Source organism: Monocercomonoides exilis, assembly GCF_001643675.1.
Source record: "Monocercomonoides exilis strain PA203 chromosome Unknown scaffold6-2077815, whole genome shotgun sequence".
NCBI lineage: Eukaryota > Preaxostyla > Oxymonadida > Polymastigidae > Monocercomonoides > Monocercomonoides exilis.
Genome location: NW_027150551.1, coordinates 244,898 through 264,235, shown reverse-complemented (window position 1 = coordinate 264,235; position 19,338 = coordinate 244,898). Strand labels below are relative to the sequence as shown.

Here is a 19,338-nt window from a genome sequence, read left to right as displayed (position 1 = left end):
TTTGATTTTCCCTTTGAAAGCGAAAAATCGAAAAGCAAGCAAAAACAAAAAACAATATCGAGCCAATATTCATTGCAACATGAAGAATTTTTCAGAAAACAATAAAAGATGATTTTTTCACAATGGGAGCAATGATAATTTATCATTTGCTAAAATTTAAAAATAAAGAGAATTATTTTTCAAAGAAGAATCCAATTTCTTTTCTGCACAAGCCAAAAACTTCAGATTTTATTTTGGTTAAATGCTGCAAATGAGTACCAATTGTTCATGAAAGGAACAATTTCCCCACACCGAACAATCCTTTTTTGATTTGGAATATCAACGCAAAAACTCCAATAATGACATTGTTCAAATTCAGAAATCGGTTTCCAACAGATCAATTCATTCAACATATTATTTCTTCGAAGAAGAAGTCGAATAAAAAGAACAACCTTCAGAACTGAAAGGCTGAACAATAGAATGAAAGAATATCAGAATAGTTGGACAGATTCAAAAGCTGAATTTGTGATGAATTATTTCTGACCAGAGTCAGTTTGCATTTTGAATGTTTTGATGAAATCCACAAATTTGAAATGAATTCAAACAATGAAATGAAGAAAAAGATTTTTCTTTCTTTTTGTTTTGAATTGACCATTTCTTGTGATGAAAGTGTTGAAAACAAACCAAACAATGAAATTGCCAAAGAACAACAGCCAAAGCGATTGTCTGCAATTTTCAAAGTGAAGACCACTTCCTTTTGCGGATTGAGCATCTTTGTCTTTGCTGTCTGTTGCCTTTGGAGACTCCTGCATTCAGAAGCATTGAGAATGGAAATAATGCTCATTGTTCTTTTTTTGAAACAAGCAAACCGATTTGCCTCCAAGATATTTTGTGTGCAAACAAAAGGAAAGAATGCGAGAATCGAAGTTGGAAAGAGAAAATTACAGGACTTTGAACATTTCATCAAGGCATCCAAAGAAAGGGCGTTGTTATTTATCTTTTTCTCAGAAAAATGCCTGTGTGTCTGAAATTCAATCAGCTTTGTTGCAGCAGCTCCAACACAAAGAATCCCAATGGCTTTGGGGAGGGCTGATGCTGAATTATTGGAACAAGATGGTTGATGATCTCTTTTTTGAAGAAAACACAACATCGTCATCTGTGCGTCTCACATGCAGAAATGCAGATTCCATCAATCCTTCTTTGTGAGGGTTTCTTTCGTCAGACAACAAAATGAATGCGTTGTTGTGATCTGTTTGGATTTGGAGAACAACGCTTTTCCCAAACATATAATCGTATTGCCAATCACTTGGAAATGATGAGAAGTGAGTTGTCTCTGAATAAGATAACATTTCACAAAGTGATATCGGCAAAACCAAATTGCTCATATTATTTCATCATTGGATTGACTGTGTTGACACGATGGTGGTGCTTGATGTTTTCATGGGACTTTTGCTCGTTGCAGTTGTTTGCTGAATGCTCCAAATGTGAATAACAAACAACTGAGTGCGTTTATTATTTGATTGTTTTGTTTTGTTTTTCCAAAAGAATTTCAATTTGCATGCCTGGTTGCATTATCATGTGTTATTTTGAATCGATTGTGTTGGTGAGATTTTTTTTTTTCAGAATGACTTTTTTGGAAGAAACTGAGAAATTCATGGGTGTGCACTTCTTGAAAAGGAACAAATTTGGAGTCAATACTGAATATGGAAATGGATTTCGAACAACAGATTGTTTGATGTTAAGTGAATAGACGATGTAATGAAAGATAAAATGAAAAACACTACATAGAATCTATTCAGCAACAAAGAGGTAAAAAGAACGAAAGCACCTTGAAGCCAACAAAACAATGTTCATTCAAGATAGTCCTGAGGATGGAAAAGAAGTGGAATCAGATTGGGATTTCGGTTGCTGAAGCGCTATAATTATATATGTGTTATAGAATTTAACAAAATCTAGTTTCATTGCTGAAAAAGAAGAGGAGTGTTTTTATCAAAGCACTATCTTTTGTTGTTTGCTTTCTTTTCTTTTGATTTTGTTTCACTTAATTTATGATTTTCACAATTCATTTTTATTTTGCAAGGTATGTTAATTGGATTTGTGGATTCATCAATTGAATTTTGTTGAATTCATTTCAGATTTTTCAAAAAGAATAAAAATAATTAAGCTTTAAAAAACGGAACACATATTTTGAAAAGTTGAAATCAAATTCATTAATTATCATTTCAAAAATTTGTCTTTTGAATAAAAAAGGTAATATTATTTTTCCATTGAATGTCTAAAAAACCCGTCTTTTTCTAACTTTTGAAATTAATAAAAATGATATTTTCCTCATTTAAATGGAAAATTTTGTTCAAAATCAATTTTTCAAATATTCATATAAGTTTTTTTAAAACAAACTTGGAAATTTTTTATTATGGTTCAGAAACAGAATAAAAATGTATTGTGAAGCCAATATTTTAAGTTCATCTGATGAACAGCAGCTTCTCAAACTTATAAAGAATTCAATTAATCGTTTGCCATTTATTTAAAACGTTTTTTTTTTAAAAATTGTTGAATAAATGATTTTTCAGAAGGATACAAGACTTTAATATTAAATCACGTTGTTGATGGTTCCTTTAAACCTCACCACCAATATAAAACACAAGAGCCTAATCTTCAACGACTGAAGGAGCTTTTGTTTCCCTTAAATGCAATTCAGTTTTGTATTTTTAATATTAAAACAATTAATTTTTTTGAAAAAAAGAAGTTCTTCTTCAATTGGAGGAAGTTTTGTTGGAAGAATTAGACTATTTCGGAGAGTTACGATAGTTTTAGAATTGGATACGGCTATGTCACGGATTGTGTGATTTTTATATTTCTTATATTTCATGACTCTTAATTGTTCTTGGTCAATTCAGAAGCCAGAAAATAGTTTTTTACGAACTTTTGACATTGTAGCAGTGGCTCCAAAAACAGAATCAACTTTTAAAGCAGCTTGCACTCACGTTTGAATTTTAAAATGTATTTTAACAATTTCTTTTTAACTCATTTGATGTTAAAGCTTCCAATTGAAATTATTCAGTTAGACGCAGAATCTCAATGGACATACAGGCCACGAATCCCTCATGTTCGAGGAGCTTTGAAACGAGGGTTGCATTTTGAGATCTGCTATGGAAATGCATTATCAAATTCTGTATTCAGAAGGCAATTAATCTCTAATCTGCGACAATTAATTATTCTTACCCGTAACAAAGGGATAATTTTGTCTTTTGGAGCGAATTTACCTTTTCTAATGAAAAATCCTTTGGATTTAATGCATTTGTTTGCAATTCCTTTTGCATTCTTTATCATACAAAATAATTTTCAAATAAAAATATCTTTGCTTTATTCTTTCTTGGCTTTAAACGAATTTTGCTATTTTTATCGTTCCATTGGTAATTTTCCGAACATATTTTCTTTTCATGACTTATCAGCCTTGCTATTGTTGAGCTTCCTTCTCGAGCAATCCCATCTTGTATCAGAAACAATATAGCAAGTGCACTTTCTGTTGGAGGTTGAAAAATTATCATTGATACATTTAACATTGACATTATTTGCATCATTTTATTTTCTATTTCTTTAAAATTCTTTTATGAAAACATTATTAAGCTGCGAGAAGAGCTGATCATGGGATGATTGAGGTTATTCCAAGAAAGAAAAAATATCCAAGTTGAAAGAATGCAATATTTTGTCAACGAACAATGCAATCGAGAATTTTTATTGCTTCATGGCGAGAATTGTGTCATGATAAGAGATTAACGTTCTTGTTAGAGTTTAAAGTGTACTCTATTTACTCAATTCTTTTTTCGTTTAAGAGTATTTATTGAACTGTTTGTCCGTTTACACATCATATTTCAAAAAATTTACCAAAAATAAAAATGAAGATTGCGCTATAAGTTTTCTATTTATTAATTCCAGATTGACTTCGGAAAAAAATGAGATAATTCGAAGAATTTTGAAAGTTAAAAATGTTTATTATGGCTGAGATCAATAACTTCAAATTTCTTTTTCTTCATGTCAACGCCAACAGCTACAACAAGCTCGGCATCTGTGCTAATTGACAAAAACATATTTGAGCATCATGTTAGAACATTTTTGCAGCATTGGAAAGTTTACAACTTCTCAATAAAACCGCAAACAATAATATTTTGCTTTGATTCTTCAAATAATATTGATTTTAACGAATAGGATAATTCTGAACAATATGGAAATGCTGATATAATATCTCTTCCGCCTTTTGGTATGATAAATTTTTTCGTTTTTATCTTCCTTCATATTTGAATATTTTTTTTAATTTCATTATCTTTTTCCATCAGATGGGGATGAATCATACCATTTAATTAACGTACTTCAAATATGGATTTTTGGATATGAATTACCAAATGTGTGGATCACAATTAAAAAGGACAAACTTGTTGTTTTTGCCACTGAAAAGAAAGGTTTGACTTCTTTTTCGTAACGTGTTGAATTAAAAGCTGCTATTGTTGCGTTCCATTGAATTATAAAAATAATATGATATATAGCCGATATATTAGAACCATTGAAAAATGCAGATCCAGCACAAAATTTGATTGAAGTTAAACGTGTTCCAATGCCATCATCAAAAGGAAGGAAAGACAAGGATCCAAAAGAATCGGAGGCAGCTGAACAAGTATTTGACGAATATTGGAAAGCAGAAATAGATTCATTGGGCTTGAGTGAATCTGTTAGAGTTGGAGAAATTCCATTTGCTCCAAAGAAGGCTTTTGCAAAACGCGTGCAAAAGGCTATGGGATCAATTGAAAAAGCTCAAAGCGTAAATATTGCAACTGGAGTCTTGTCTTTGTTACGTGCAAAAGATGAGGACGAAGTAGTTTGATATAATTAATTTTGAAAATTTTTATTATCAAATGTTGTAAACACAAAACTTTGAAAAAAAATTATTTTAAAATTTTAGAATACCATTGTTGACTCTGGGCATTTGTCATGGCTTGTAATGGACAGAGTGGCAACTCGTTCTCTTCTTGATATGGTGGATGAAGATAAAGCTAAAAGTGAGGAAGATATCTCTCAAGCCATTTCTGCAGCAATTGAGGATCCAAAACCTCTAAAGGAACAGTTGAAGAAGGAAATAAGCGAAGACGAAAAAAATGCTGCAGAAGTGCAATTCTTAGATGCAGTTCAGACAGAAAAGATGGAAGAGTGCTATGCTCCACAAATAAAATCTGGAAACGATCAGATAAGGTTTGATGAGCATCTAACACTTTTTTTATCGCAACTTTCTTTTTAATTGAAACAGAAAGGAAGAGGCACCAAACAAGGAGATGCTGACTTTTCAATGCATGAGAAGCGAATTGGGTGTTAGATACAAAGGATATTGCACGAATGTTGGTCGTACATTGTTTATCAATAACACAGAGGTTTGCAAAGGAAATGTCGATGTCAAATACCAGAAATGATAACTCTTTTCTTGCTGTTTTCAATATCTGACTGCATATGATTCAATCATTCGAAAATGCTATTTATTTGTATTTTTTCAAAATGACTTGTCAGGAACAAATGAAATTGTACAAATTGCTGTTAAAAACAGAGAACTTCATTATTTCTCTTTTGAGGACAGAAGGAGAAGGGGAAGGAAGCAAAGAATCGACAACTGCCTCAATTGGGCTGCAAGCGGAGCAATTTTTGAGGAAATCGTTGATTGAACTTCAAATTGTCGGAAATGAGAATAAACAAGAAGAAAAAGAAAATGACGGAGAGTTGGAGAAGAAGGCAAACGAATGGATCAGAAAGCACGTCGATCCAGAAATCGGATACCTTGTATGCTGAATATATTTTGACCGCCTTTTTAATAAAAAAAAGAAATCAATGAAATTGAATGAATTTTTATTTTTTCGACTATAATTCTTTTATTTAAAATGCTTTTTTATTCAATTTTCATTATTTTCTCTATTTGCATTTAATATTCTGTGGCATTTTTTAATGTGCTCAACATCGAAGAGCGGAATTCTGCCAATTGATCCGGAATGGAAATTAGAGTTACCTTCATTTTCAACGGCATCTTCTTCAGCTTCAGCTTCAGCTACTTCTTCTTCTTCTTCAGCAGCAAAATCATTCCCGTTAAGCCCATCTGAATGTGTCATTGTGCGCGTTGTATTCAGACATTTGGAGACTGCCGCATCAGCAAACAAAAAAGAGAAGAAGTTGTATTCTTTACTACTGTCAGACACAATCTTAATTTCTGCAAACGGAGCTGATCCTGTCATCCTTACACGAAGTGCTTCTCGTGCGCCAAGGGATATCTCATTTGCTACAGCAGTTTGTCAGATGAAAAATTTGGAAAAGAGAAAGAGTTTATTGGATAATTTTGAAATTGAAAAGAATGAGAAAGGATGGTTGACTTTTGAATTTATTCTTACGATCTTGCTTTTTTAAAAAAAACGATAATTTGTATCTTTGTTTAAAACTTATTCTCAATTTTATATATTTTAAATGATAAATTTTTGAATATTTTCAGGGAGAACCAACAAAGCCCCAGGCTTCATCATCATCATCTTCTTCTTCTGTTCCATCTTCTCTGAAAGGAAGCGAAATATTAAAGGAGATTGAGAAGAGGCCTATTCCTGTGGCTTACAAAGCGTTCAATTCAATCCCCGCTACTATTCGCCAGACAATCGCATCTGCACTTCCTGGTGGTGTGCTTGGCACCTTGCAAGGAATGCAGGAAAAAGGAGGCAAGCCAAATTTGAGCAGGCCACAACTTTCTGCAACGATTGACAGAGACAACGGAGTGTTGTTTGTGCCAATCTGCGGAGTGCCAGTTCCACTTCACATGTCGACAATCAAATCAGTCTCGCACGCTGAGGAAAATCTGTTCAGCTCGCTGAGAATAAATCTACACACGTCAGGCACGTTGCAGTCAACACTGTCGCTGGCAGCGAGAGACGGCGCAACAGTGTCGCCTGGCGCAGTTCAGCATCCAGATAAGATATTCCTGGCTGAAATCGTGTACCGCTCTGCTAACAAAGCGGAGGTTGTCCAACTTGAGCGGCAGGTGAAGACGATGCTGAAGGAGACTCGTGCAAAAGAGCGAGCAGATAGAGATAAATCCTCATTGGCAAAGCAGGAGAAGCTGATTTTGAGCTCAGACACACAGTTGCCAGGACTCGATAGATTGTTTTCGCGTCCTTCTTTCAAAAAGAACACTGTCGGAAGGTTGGAATGCCACATTAATGGTCTGAGATACATAACAAACAAGGGGGTTTGTGCAATTTTTTAATTCTTGACAAATTTGAAATGATTTACCTCTGTAATTTAACATAAAATTTTTGTTTCTGCTAAATGTATTTTTTGTGATATTAATATATTTTTTAGGATGAGATCCAACTTCCATTCAGTAATATTCGACAAGCGTTCCTTCAATTGGCGCATAATGATTTGATTGTGCTGATACACTTTCATCTGTGGAATGACATCATCGTCAACAAAAAGAAAACAAGAGATGTTCAGTTTTATGTCGAAGTTGTCGAGCAATCAAGAGCTTTAGGTGTGTTTATGAGTGGATGCTATAATCAAAATATGGATATGTTATTATTGTACAATAGAAATCTGAAAAAATGTTTATAATTTAAAGAAATATTTCTATTCAGAATTAATATTTTGTTGGAGTTTAACTATTTATTAACATATTTCTTTTCTCTTATTTTTATTAACATATACTAATTATCACTCCTTAAAAATGCAGATGCCAGGTCAATGCGAAGCTATGATGTAGATGAAATTGAAGAAGAACGAAGAGAACAGGAACAGAAAAAGAGGATTAACAATTCATTCAAGAACTTTGCAAGACGTATAGAGCAATATACAGAAACACTTGCATCAACTGGTGGAAGCCAGCAGATATTGTTTGATATCCCTTCGACAAAGTTGGGATTTCATGGCGTGTCTCAAAAGGAAATGGCATTTCATATGCCAACTCAGCATTGCTTGGTGGAGCTTGTTACATTCCCTTTCACTGTTATATTCTTAGATGAGATACAGCTGATTTACTTTGAGCGTGTTGACTTTTCACTTCGTAATTGCGATATGGTCGTTATATTTAAGTCATTAAAGCGTAATCCTCAGTCTGTGAAATCAATTGATATGAAGAAGATTGATATGATCAAAAAATGGTTGGATTCGTTGCATATTCCTCATTACGAAGGAGTTAGAACGTTAAACTGGGTAAAGATTTTGTCAGACATCAGAGCCGATCCAGAGGGATTCGAAAAGGAAGGTGGATGGTCTTTCTTAGAGGTATGGATTGAACTAATATATTTTTGTTTGGATAATGTTTCGATATATCGATATGTATTTTAATTGATGATTCTATTTTTTTTCAAAAATATTTGAATCACTTTTTAGCCTGATCCTGAAGAGGAAGAAAAAGAAGTGGAAGAAGAAAGTGAATATGATCCAAACGCTTCTGAAAATGGGGTTTGCTTGATTATATTTTTTTTTTGTGAATTTCCTTTTCAACAAAATTCTGAAAACTTTTTAATTTATGAAATATAAAAACCAATTATTTTAAGGATGAAGATGAGGAAGATGAAGAAGGAAGTGACGATGCATCAGAGCATGACAGCGATGAGTTTTCAAGTGATTACGTTAGCGATGAAGAAGAAGAAAGTGAATTCGAACCTGATGAAGAAGAGGAAGAAGGAAAAGACTGGGATGAATTGGAAGAGGAAGCAAGAAAGGCTGATATGGAACGTTTTGGTAGAAGATAAATGAAAAGTTTTTTGTTTTCTTCCATCCTTTCTTTTTTTATTGGATATTTATTTGAAATAGAGGCTTGAGGAAGAAGCAAATTGAACTATTTTTTATGAATCACATTTTCAATAATCAATTCTTTATAACAAAAAAATTCAAATTTGATATTTTTGTTTTTGGATAAAAAACATATATTTTCTATTTTAAAAGTTTTTCATTCGCAAAAGAATGATTATTATTCTTTAATCAATATCGAATATTATCATGAGCGATGCGTCAATGATAAAAAGATCTTACCAGCCAAAACGGATCACATTCATTGGCAAAAATAGAGTTTTTGTAAAATTTTGATCTTTTTTTCTAACCCATTTTCTTTTTTGCCATAGCAACATCTTCACACAAGCCAGTGGAAAACTTATAATCAAAATGTTTTTTTTTTTCGTATTTTTCATTAATCACAATTTACATATTTTTCTTTTTTTAAATGTTTGGGAAAAAATTATAGTTTTCAATTTTTAACTTCTATAATAATCTTCCTTTCACTCTTTATCCAACAATCTGTTGTTCGAAATCCATTTCCATATTCAGTATTGACTCCAAATTTGTTCCTTTTCAAGAAGTGCACACCCATGAATTTCTCAGTTTCTTCCAAAAAAGTCATTCTGAAAAAAAAATCTCACCAATACAATCGATTCAAAATAACACATGATAATGCAACCAGGCATGCAAATTGAAATTCTTTTGAAAAAACAAAACAAATCAATCAAATAATAAATGCACTCAGTTGTTTGTTATTCACATTTGGAGCATTCAGCAAACCATTGCAACGAGCAAAAGTCCCATGAAAACATCAAGCACCACCATCATGTCAGCACAGTCAATGCAATGATGAAATAATACGATCCATTTGGTTTTGCCGATTTCACTTTGTGAAATGTCATCTTATTCTGAAACAACTCACTTCTCATCATCCCCAAGTGGTTGATGAGACAATAATATGTTTGGGAAAAGCGTTGTTCTCCAAATCCAAACAGATCACAGCAACGCATTCATTTTGTTGTCTGACGAAAGAAACCCTCACAAAGAAGGATTGATGGAATATGCATTTCTGCATGTGAGACGCACAGAAGACGATGTTGTGTTTTCTTCAAAAAAAGATCATCAACCATCTTGTTCCAATAATTCAACATCAACTCGCCAAAAAGCCATTGGGATTCTTTGTGTTGGAGCTGCTGCAACAAAGCTGATTGCATTTCAGACACACAGGCATTTTTCTGAGAAAAAGATAAATACAACGCCCTTTCTTTGGATGCCTTGATGAAATGTTCAAAGTCCTGTAATTTTCTATTTCCAACTTTGATTCTTGCTTTGTTTCCTTTTGTTTGCACTCAAAAAATTTTGGAGGCATTTCGGTTTGCTTGTTTCAAAAAAAGAATGATGAGCATTATTTCCATTCTCAATGCTTCTGAATGCAGGAGTCTCCAAAGGCAACAGACAGCAACAACAAAGATGCTCAATCCACAAAAGGAAGTGGTCTTCACTTTGGAAATCACAGACAATCGCTTTGGCTGTTGTTCTTTGGCAATTTCATTGTTTGGTTTGTTTTCAACACTTTCATCACAACAAATGGTCAATTCAAAACAAAAAGAAAGAAAAAGATTTTTCAACATCTCATTGTTTGAATTCATTTGAAATTTGTGGATTTTATCAAAACATTCAAAATGCAAACTGACTCTGTTCAGAAATTTTTCATCACAAATTCAGCTTTTGAATCTGCCCAACTATTCTGATATTCTTTCATTCTATCGTTCAGCCTTTCAGTTCTGAAGGTTGTTCTTCTTCTTTGACTTCTTCTTCTTTAACTTTTTCGAATAAATAAATTATTGAATGGATTGATCTGTTGGAAACCGATTTCTGAATTTGAACAATGTCATTATTGGAGTTTTTGTGTTGATATTCCCAGGCAGAAAATAGATTATTCTGTGTGGGGAAATTGTTCCTTTCATGAACAATTGGTATTCATTCGGAACATGCAACGGGGAAAAAATCAGTTGTTTTTGGCTTGTACAGAAAAGAAATTGGATTCTTCTTTGAAAAATAATTCTCTTTATTTTTAAATTTTAGCAAATGATAAATTATCATTGCTCCCATTGTGAAAAAATCATCTTTTATTGTTTTCTGAAAAATTCTTCATGTTGCAATGAATATTGGCTCGATATTGTTTTTTGTTTTTGCTTGCTTTTCGATTTTTCGCTTTCAAAGAAAATCAAAATGAATCGGGAGAAAAATCATTATGTCTATTCGGATCCGACATATAATCTGGTTGTGCATAATCAGCATTCGATGAATCTGCTCATTTCATCGTGTCTTATCTTTTCTTTCGTGGCTTTTGGAAACAGCCTTGAGGGAATTGGTTGTTGCCACCATGCAACAACAATTATGAATTCAGGTGATCATGGCTTGTCTTTTGGCCAAACGAATCACGAGAAGAGAAAACAAGAGGAAATCAAAAATGAACTCTCATTTTTGATTCTCACAAACTCCACCATTTGTTCATCTGCCCTTTCCTATAACTTATATTCTGAGGGGCATTTTGCATCTCTCGAACTGAATTCACAATTGGACATTTGCTGTTGCTCGTTCAATGCGATCCCGCAATCGAAAAATCTGCTTCATTCATTCGCAGGCCGAGTATCTCTCAGAAACATCTCTTTCGGTTTTGTGGTTCAGGATCGCCAATTATCGTCTTTGATAGCTCATCATTCAAAGGATGTTCTTCCTCATGGCAGCGAGTTGTGCTTGTCTTCTTCGATGTTTTCTTCATTTGAAGTTTTTGGCAGTGGTCCATTTCTTTCTTCGAGTTGTCTTTCATCAGTGTCTGTGTCTGATGCTTTGTTCCAAAACATCACTTTGCAAAAAACAATGAGAAAATACAACAAAGGAATTGGACGTTCTGAAAGAGTCTTGGTGGAAAGCACAATGATGATTGGTTGTGAGAGTCCGTATTCTGGAGGCATTCTTTCGCCAGCAAAGATCTCTTTTCGCTGCAATAATTCCTCATTTCTGAAATGCTACACAACTTATCATGAAAGACAACCATTTTCAGAAGGAGAAAATGAGTTTAACGATGACACGTTCAATGTTCAAAGCGATGAAACAGGTGGTGCTTTGTTTGGTAATAAAAATGCATCAATTATTTTGCACAGTTGTTTGTTCATTCAATGTTCTTCAAAAACTGATACGGGAGCTGTTTCGATGTTTTCATCTACAGGAAAATTTGTTTCTGAAAAATGTATTGTGAACGAATGTTCAGCACCAGGAGAAACAGGTGGATTTAAACTAAATTATATTGATTCAGGAGTAATTTTTGCAACTTCTATTACAAATTGTTCATCTCAAAGCAAAACTTGCTTTTATTGGGCTTCATGCAAAGTCAATCCATGTCATGTAGTTTCTTGCTTTTTTGATAATGCTAGTTCAAGCTCGTACGCATCGGTTACATATTTCTGGCACGTAAGCACATCGATATTGATATCAAACTGTTTGATGCAGAATTGCAGGAGCGAAGGCTTTGCTCCTTGTATCCTTTTTTCTGAAGAAGAAACTTCCGATATGCCTTCAATAAATATCAAATATTGCCTTTTCCATAATAACACAGCTGAAAACAGCGTATATGGGCATGATATTCACTTATGGGATTATCAACAGTGGAAGGAAATCGAGGAAAATAACATTTCTGATTGTTTCTCTTCAAGTGAATCCCCAAGAATTACAAGATGCGATGATGGAGACTACAAATGCACTGAAATTTCAGATCTGAGTTCGTGGCTGAGCGATTATGAAAACAATCACCAAATAACAGCTGATTATTCAGTGGGGATTGATTATGAACAATGTGGTTTTGCACCTTTGTGCCGTTCAATCAAATATTCACTTGAGAGAACAACAAGCAATTCAAACAAAACTCTGATCCTGCGACCAAGTGTGTTCCAAGAAGAACAAATATCAATAGCTTCCAACAATTTCAGTGTTTGTGGACTGTCAAAGAATGAGTGTGTTGTGCAATCTTCTTCATCGTTGGAGTCTGTCTTTCATGTTTCATCCGGAGCCTTTAGTGTTCAGAAAGTGACAATGCTCCAAGCGAATGCAGAGAGTGGGAAAAGCATGCCTTTTGTGGTGATGGATGGCGATGGATCGTTGACAATGGACGAATGCGAAATATCATCGGTTGACAACACATTGCAGCTTCAAGCATCTTTCATGCGCTTATGCGCAGGGAATGTGGAATTGTCAGGAGTCGGAATTGCTGGCATGAATTTCTTGTCTGACAGTTTCATCGCATGCAATGTGAATCAGCCTGGCTCAGTTCTGAATATGGTGAACACAAACTTTTCTTTGATCCAAAGGATATCGGGAAATGGAGGGGTTATCGAAGCTCATGGAACATTCTCGTTCGGCATTATCGCTGAAGACTGTCATTTTGAAAATGTCTCCTCAAGCAATAACGGAGGCGGTCTGTGTGTTTTCCTCCAAGAAAGCAGCAAATGCACATTAAACGGAACCTGCATCATCGATGGATGCAAGGCAGAGAATAATGGAGGGAATGGAGGGAGAGGAGGGAGAGGAGGAGGGATGTTTGTGCTGATGGAGAGTGAGGGATGTGGATTGACAATTGGGCAGAATGTGAAGTTTTCGAAAGTGAATGGGAATGTGGCAGAATATGGGAAGGATGTGTTTGTGAGCTGTGGGAGTGGTGTGCTTTTGGAGTCAAAAGTGAATGCCAGCTCATTTGCATTCTTTGACACAAGCGCCATTCCATCAGATGTGCTGAAGCTGAGTGGGAGTGAAAATGGGGATGAAAGCGGAGTGATTCCGCTGTTTGTGTATTTGTGCAAAATGGGGACAAAGGTGATTGTTGATTGGAGTGGCAGAAATGGGATGGATCACAACCATTGTGGATTTGATGCATTCAGGTGTTTGACAGTTGATTATTGTGCGAATTCAAGGTTGAGTGAAAGTTCAAATGAAATTGAGGTTGTCTCATCTTCGTCAATAAGGGATGAAATTAAAATTTCTTTATTTGGTGTGAGTATTTCAGGCAGAATAGCATCATCATCAGAGGAAGGGGAGAGGAAGCAGGTGAATGTGAGTGATGAAGGATCAGCCACACAAGACTGGCTTGTGGGATGTTCGAGTTCACTGGCAATGAGCAGACTTTCATTTGTTGTGAAAGATCAGTTGAATTCAAGGAGAAGTGCATTCATTCACTCAACATCAACAATCAACATGACGAACTGTTCAGTCTCGTTTGAGGGTGGGGCATTGACTGATGGAAAGATCGGATATAATGTGATAAACATTGAGGGTGGAGAACTGATTGTTGATGGATTTGTGATGGAAGGGGGAGTGACAATGAATGAGAAATCTCCAATATCAATGACAAGTGGAGTTGAATTGGAGATTTTGAACAGCAGGGTGATTGGAGTGGAGGTGAATGTGGCAGGTGGAAGTGGAGGAGGGGGATGTTTGAATGTTGGGATGAAGGAAGGTGGATGTGTGAATATTGAAGAAAGCAATTTGTCCTCGATCTGCTCAGGTGGAAGTGAGATGAAAGGAGGAGGGATGATGATATCAGTTGGAAGTGGAGGAAGTTTGGAAATGAAAAATGTGAATTTGTCTGAATGTGAAGTTCCATCAGAGGATAGTTCAGAGAAAAAAGGAGGATTAGGAGGAGCGGTATTCGCCGAACTGCCTGAACAAATGGGATCATTTGTGCTCGAAGGAATGATATTCAGTCAATGCAATGCTTGGAAAGGGAAGAACATGTTTGTTTCAGGATGGGTTCTGAGCAAGATTGTGAACAAGGAGCACTTCAAATGGGAGATGAGTGAAGGGGAGTTGGGATCATTGGATGAGCTGTGCGGATGGGAGAGGAAGACAACAGGAGAGGAGGGATATGTGATTCCATTGGTTGTGTATTTGTGGTCTAATTGGAGTGGGAATGGGTTTGTTTCGAAAGATGGAGGAGGAGACTTCAGTGGATGTGGCTTTTCTGAGGCACCATGTTCATCGATTGACCACTTGATATCACTGAGATATGAACCACTTGATGAAGGTGAATCCCACATCAGCATTGTGGATTCTGGATTATTGAAACATTCCATATCATTTTTCTTCATTTTCTTCATCACCACCGGCTTCACAAGATTCAGAGTCACAAAAAGTGGTGATTGAAGGAACAATGAAAGGCACAGCAGTGATAATCAGTGATGAAGATGAGAATGATTTGATTGGTGGTTCATTAATATCATCTTGTGTGAGTCTGACACTGGAAAATTTGTCATTCTCGAATCCAAATCCAAACATCCATCATGAGATATTGATCGAATCATCAGGAGCAAACATCTGTTTATCAGTCGTGGATTGCTCATTTGGTTCATTGAATGGAATGGCAGATGCAGGATTTTGTGTGATGAAAGTGAATGGAGGCAGAGTTGTTGTTCAAGGATGTTCGTTGGATGCGGTTGACAAATTGAAAGGGTTCATCGCTTTCAGTGCAGCGGCAACAATGGAGGTGATTGTGGAGGATGTGAACATCTCGAATGTTGGGGTGAAAGAGAGAAGTCTGATATCGATGTTTGACGATGAGCAGACGAATGGGATGAAAAGCCAAAAGAGGGTTAAACAGGGGAGAAAACAGGCATTCAAACAACGAAAAAGTGGTGATAAAAGTGAATGGGTCTTCGTTCACAAACATCACAAATGGAGAAAACAGAGCAGGGGTGTTGAGTGTGGATTCATTTGCGAGGGCAATGGAGTGTGTGTTGGAGGGGTGTTCGGTTTCGAGCTGCAGGAGTGAAATGAGCGAGGAAGGAGGAGGGATGAAAGTGTGCCTGAAGAGAGGAGAATCAGAAGTGAGGGTTGTTGGATGCTCGTTGGGGATGTGCTCGTGCTCGGGGGTGAAGGGGAGAGGAGGAGGGGTGATGGTTGATGCACTTGACCCGAATGAGGGTGGAGCCAGTGGATTCGGGCCTGTTGGGATAAGGATGGAGAATGTGAGGTTTGGGGGCAACGAGGCATTTGTGGGGAAGGATGTGTTCATCAGATGCGAGTCGATTGCCGAACAGATCAACGAGACATTGTTTGTGCTGGATCTCAGCCAGGATGCCCTGAAATCCTCCAACTCCATCTGTGGGTCTGACAAGGAAAGGGATGATGTTGATCTGATCCCTCTGATCACATTCTATTATGGCCAGCAGGTGTTTGTCTCTGCAAGTGGAAGAGATGACAGACAATGTGGGGCACAGAACAATCCTTGCCTGAGCATTGACAGTGCTGTGAAGCACATTCAAAGAGGCATTGTAAATATGCTTCTGATTGATGGAGAAGGGGCGATTGGGGGAGAGTGTGTGATTGGGGATATGAATGTGAAGAGTCTGAAGAAGACTCGATCGACAATCCATCTTGATGGAAAGATGGAGGCTGTGGGGGATGAAGGGAGTGTGGTTGTGTCTGTGAATGAGAGTGCTGTGGAGAAATGTGAATTCTTGTTTGGGTTGAGCTTTGAATCAGAGCATTCATCCATTGTGAAAGTGAAGAATGGAACATTGGGGGTGAGCGAGTGTTGGTGGAAGAGTGTTGGAATGATGGCACTTTTGAACAGCACAATTGTGGAAGTGGAGAGTGGAGAGCTGGAGATGGAGAAATGTGTTGTCAGCTGTGTTTCCACTTCACGAGAGATATTGTCAGTCTGTGAAGGGAGCAAGGCTGTGATATATCAGCTGAGGATGAGCGATATCGAGAGCGAGGATGGAAGGATTGTTGATGCGAAGAAAGCAAAGATGGAGGCGAAGGAGATGTCGATGAGCAATATCACCAGACAGAACAGAGGGAGCATTGTGAAGATCGTTGATTGTGCAGAAAGAGTGGATTTGATGAATTGCTCGATGAGGATGTGTTTGGGGAAAGAGGAGAGAGGATGGATGGTGAGTGTGTGCAAGTGTGAGTGTGTGAATGTTGATTGTTGTGAGTTTGATGGAGAAGAGGAAGAGAATGAAGAGAGATCAAGAAATGAGCAGAATGAAGGAGAAAGAAGAGAGGAGATATGCAAGTGGAATGGGTCAATGGTTGAATTTGAGAAGAGTGAAGTGGAGATGAAAGTGACTTCGATGAGAAACAGCAAGAAAGGGGGATTGTCAGTGAGTGGAGGGAATGTGGTGTTTGAGAAAGGAGAGTTTGTGAGCAACAATCCATCGATTGGAAAATATCCCTCAGCTCGGAGAAACATATTGTGCTCGGATTCTGCTCAGCTGAATATCATGAGCTTGAAGGGAGGAGATGGGCAAGAGAAGAATTCCTCCCTTTGGATTCTGAATGATGGATGCAGTTTGATGGGGATTGTTGAGGAGCGAGCATCGCCATTGTTCATCCCCACACTCCGATCGGTGGAGACAGAGGAGAAGGAAGGGGTGCTGGATGTTGTGTTCAGGGGCACACTTCTTCTGCCATGCGACCTGTCGTTTCGGGTTGTTTCGTCGGTGGGGGATGTGGAGCAGATGGAGACACACGAGATAAGTGAGTCTGGGTTTGTGAGTGAAGAGGAAGTGCATGGCACAATTGGGTTGGAGATGGTGAGGGGAGCAGAGGCGAGTGCAGAAGTGAGGGTGTGCATCTTGTTTGGAGATGGCCATTCTCCCTCGGCAACGGAGTCGTTCATCCTGAAGAACAGGAGCGAGACTGATCCAAAGGGAGATGAAAGGATTGTTGAAGGAGGAAAAGAAGGGAAATCGATTTGGCCAATCGTTGTGATTGTATGTGTTGTATTTGTTGCGCTTCTGCTTGTTGTTGTTATTGTTCTGGCTGTACGCTGGAGAAAGGTTAAGAATGAAGCAGAAGATCTGAGAGAGATTGTGAATGATAACATCAGAAAGGATCCGAAGGCATTTGAGATGGTGACAATGGAGATGTCGCCTGAGGAGCAGTGGAGAAGAGCTGAGAGAGACGCAGAGAAGAGGAATGATGAGAGGATAAAGAAGAGGGTGTATGGGAAGCAGATGCAGCATTCTGAGTCTTCAGAGCATCTTCTATCCGAGAGTGGATCGACTGAATACATTTTGGGCAGAGATTCAGACAAGATCCCTCAATGGGCACTGGAGAAGGTTGATGAGAAGGAAGAGGAAGAAGAGACGAGAAAGCGAACTCCTTCTCCATCGATTTCATCCACTTCAACAACTGATTCTGATTCGACTTTTGTTCAGAGAGAGGATCTTTGCCCAACCACCTCATCAATGTCGAACTTGGTGGATGCAATGGCCTGTTCATCTCCACATGAGAAATTGATTGTGGATCTGAGGGATTCGCTGTTCATGTTGCTCCATGGAAGGAATAAGACAAAAGAGATGGCGATTGGCACTCTGCAGGAAAGGGAGCAGACAGCTGCTCAGATCCTGTTCTGGGTGGCAAATGGAGCACTTCACTCATTTGACGAGATGGAAAATCCTCTCCAATCATTATCCAGTTTGAGTCCTCACATTGTGTTGTTCTCTGAGCACATGGTCATCTGCATCGTGATGCACTCCGATTTATTGTCTGATGATGACTCAGATTCATCATCCATCTCTTCGTCAACTGTTGTGACGTCCGCAAGTGAGAATGACGAAGATGATGACTCCCTGCCCTCGTCTGCCTTTGAGGATGAGGATGACTTCAAAAAAGAGTGTTTGAGGTGGAAGGCGCCTGAGTTGCTGATCAACAAGAAGATGGGTGCAACCAAGGAGTCGGTGGCATTCTCGATCGGGATGATGGTGTGGGAGTGTCTGACGCTCCAGGTTCCGTTTGGTGATTATGAGGCAGAGGTGGCAGGGCAGAAGATCGTGAATGGGGAGAGGCCAGTCCTGGGCAGCGCGGGGCAATCGTCGTTCTGCTCTGTGCTTGAAAACTGCCTCAACAGCCTTTCGCAGAAGCGCCCATCCCTCGCAACCCTCAAAAGAGAGCTCTTCCAGCATTTTCCGCCGGGAGCGATGGTCCTCACAGCCTCAGATGCCATCGATCGCACAATGGATAGCCAGCAGTCTGGCAGAGGTGCATCGAGTGAACTTGCTTGCAGCGAAAGCGAAATACTTGAAAATCGCAACTAGAAGCAGGGCACGATCAAAGTGGGGCTGGCTCTTCAACTGCCCATTTTTCTCGTATTTCTGTCTGCTTCAAGCACATCGCAATGCAGCATTCCTTATATTTCTTTTTCTTTTTCTTTTTTTGATGTTTTTGTGCCAAATGGCTTTTGTTTTTGACTTTCCTTTTTTTATTTTTCCCTGTTCCATTTGAATGTCTTCACATCACCATCCATCCTTTTCCTGTTCATAGGCTTGGAGCAACCCTTCATTTCCCAGTGCTGCTTCTTTCCTGCCATTCCATTCCTCATGTCCTTTTGCACTTCCACAGAAAAATCCATTTAAAAAATTAATCACGGAAATATTGAGTCAAAGACAATATCGAAGCTTTTTGTGCAAGAGTGAGAGAGAATCAGCCTTCAAAAGAGTTGAAGCAAACGAACAAAAGCGATTCCAGATAAATCTTGAATGGGCCATGTGCCGTTTCTGCCCATTTCTGAAT

At 37.7% G+C, this 19,338-nt stretch overlaps 3 protein-coding genes across 3 annotated transcripts; all 3 read left to right on the top strand.

Annotated features, from left to right (window-relative positions):
- Positions 1–2,399: 2,399 nt before the first annotated feature.
- MONOS_18555 (putative ribonuclease P protein subunit p30) lies at positions 2,400–3,888 on the top strand. The gene is made up of 7 exons (XM_067871585.1): positions 2,400–2,490; positions 2,550–2,676; positions 2,723–2,819; positions 2,877–2,963; positions 3,020–3,279; positions 3,432–3,511; positions 3,607–3,888. The coding sequence occupies exons 1-7, from the start codon at positions 2,415–2,417 to the stop codon at positions 3,669–3,671; spliced, it is 792 nt and encodes a 263-aa protein (XP_067733704.1). The 5' UTR covers positions 2,400–2,414; the 3' UTR covers positions 3,672–3,888.
- A 123-nt stretch (positions 3,889–4,011) lies between these two features.
- On the top strand, positions 4,012–8,825 carry MONOS_14289 (putative metallopeptidase family M24 containing protein; the record flags this gene model as incomplete). Its single annotated transcript, XM_067867077.1, has 13 exons — positions 4,012–4,107; positions 4,186–4,237; positions 4,314–4,436; positions 4,521–4,849; positions 4,934–5,220; positions 5,276–5,396; positions 5,530–5,796; positions 5,977–6,294; positions 6,494–7,237; positions 7,351–7,522; positions 7,721–8,271; positions 8,380–8,451; positions 8,547–8,825. The coding sequence occupies 13 exons, from the start codon at positions 4,012–4,014 to the stop codon at positions 8,742–8,744; spliced, it is 3,330 nt and encodes a 1,109-aa protein (XP_067733703.1). The 3' UTR covers positions 8,745–8,825.
- A 2,029-nt stretch (positions 8,826–10,854) lies between these two features.
- Positions 10,855–18,863, top strand: MONOS_14288 (uncharacterized protein; the record flags this gene model as incomplete). Its single annotated transcript, XM_067867076.1, has 3 exons — positions 10,855–14,842; positions 14,934–15,363; positions 15,416–18,863. 3 exons carry the CDS (start codon positions 10,855–10,857, stop codon positions 18,861–18,863), a joined length of 7,866 nt encoding a protein of 2,621 aa, XP_067733702.1.
- Positions 18,864–19,338: the final 475 nt, after the last annotated feature.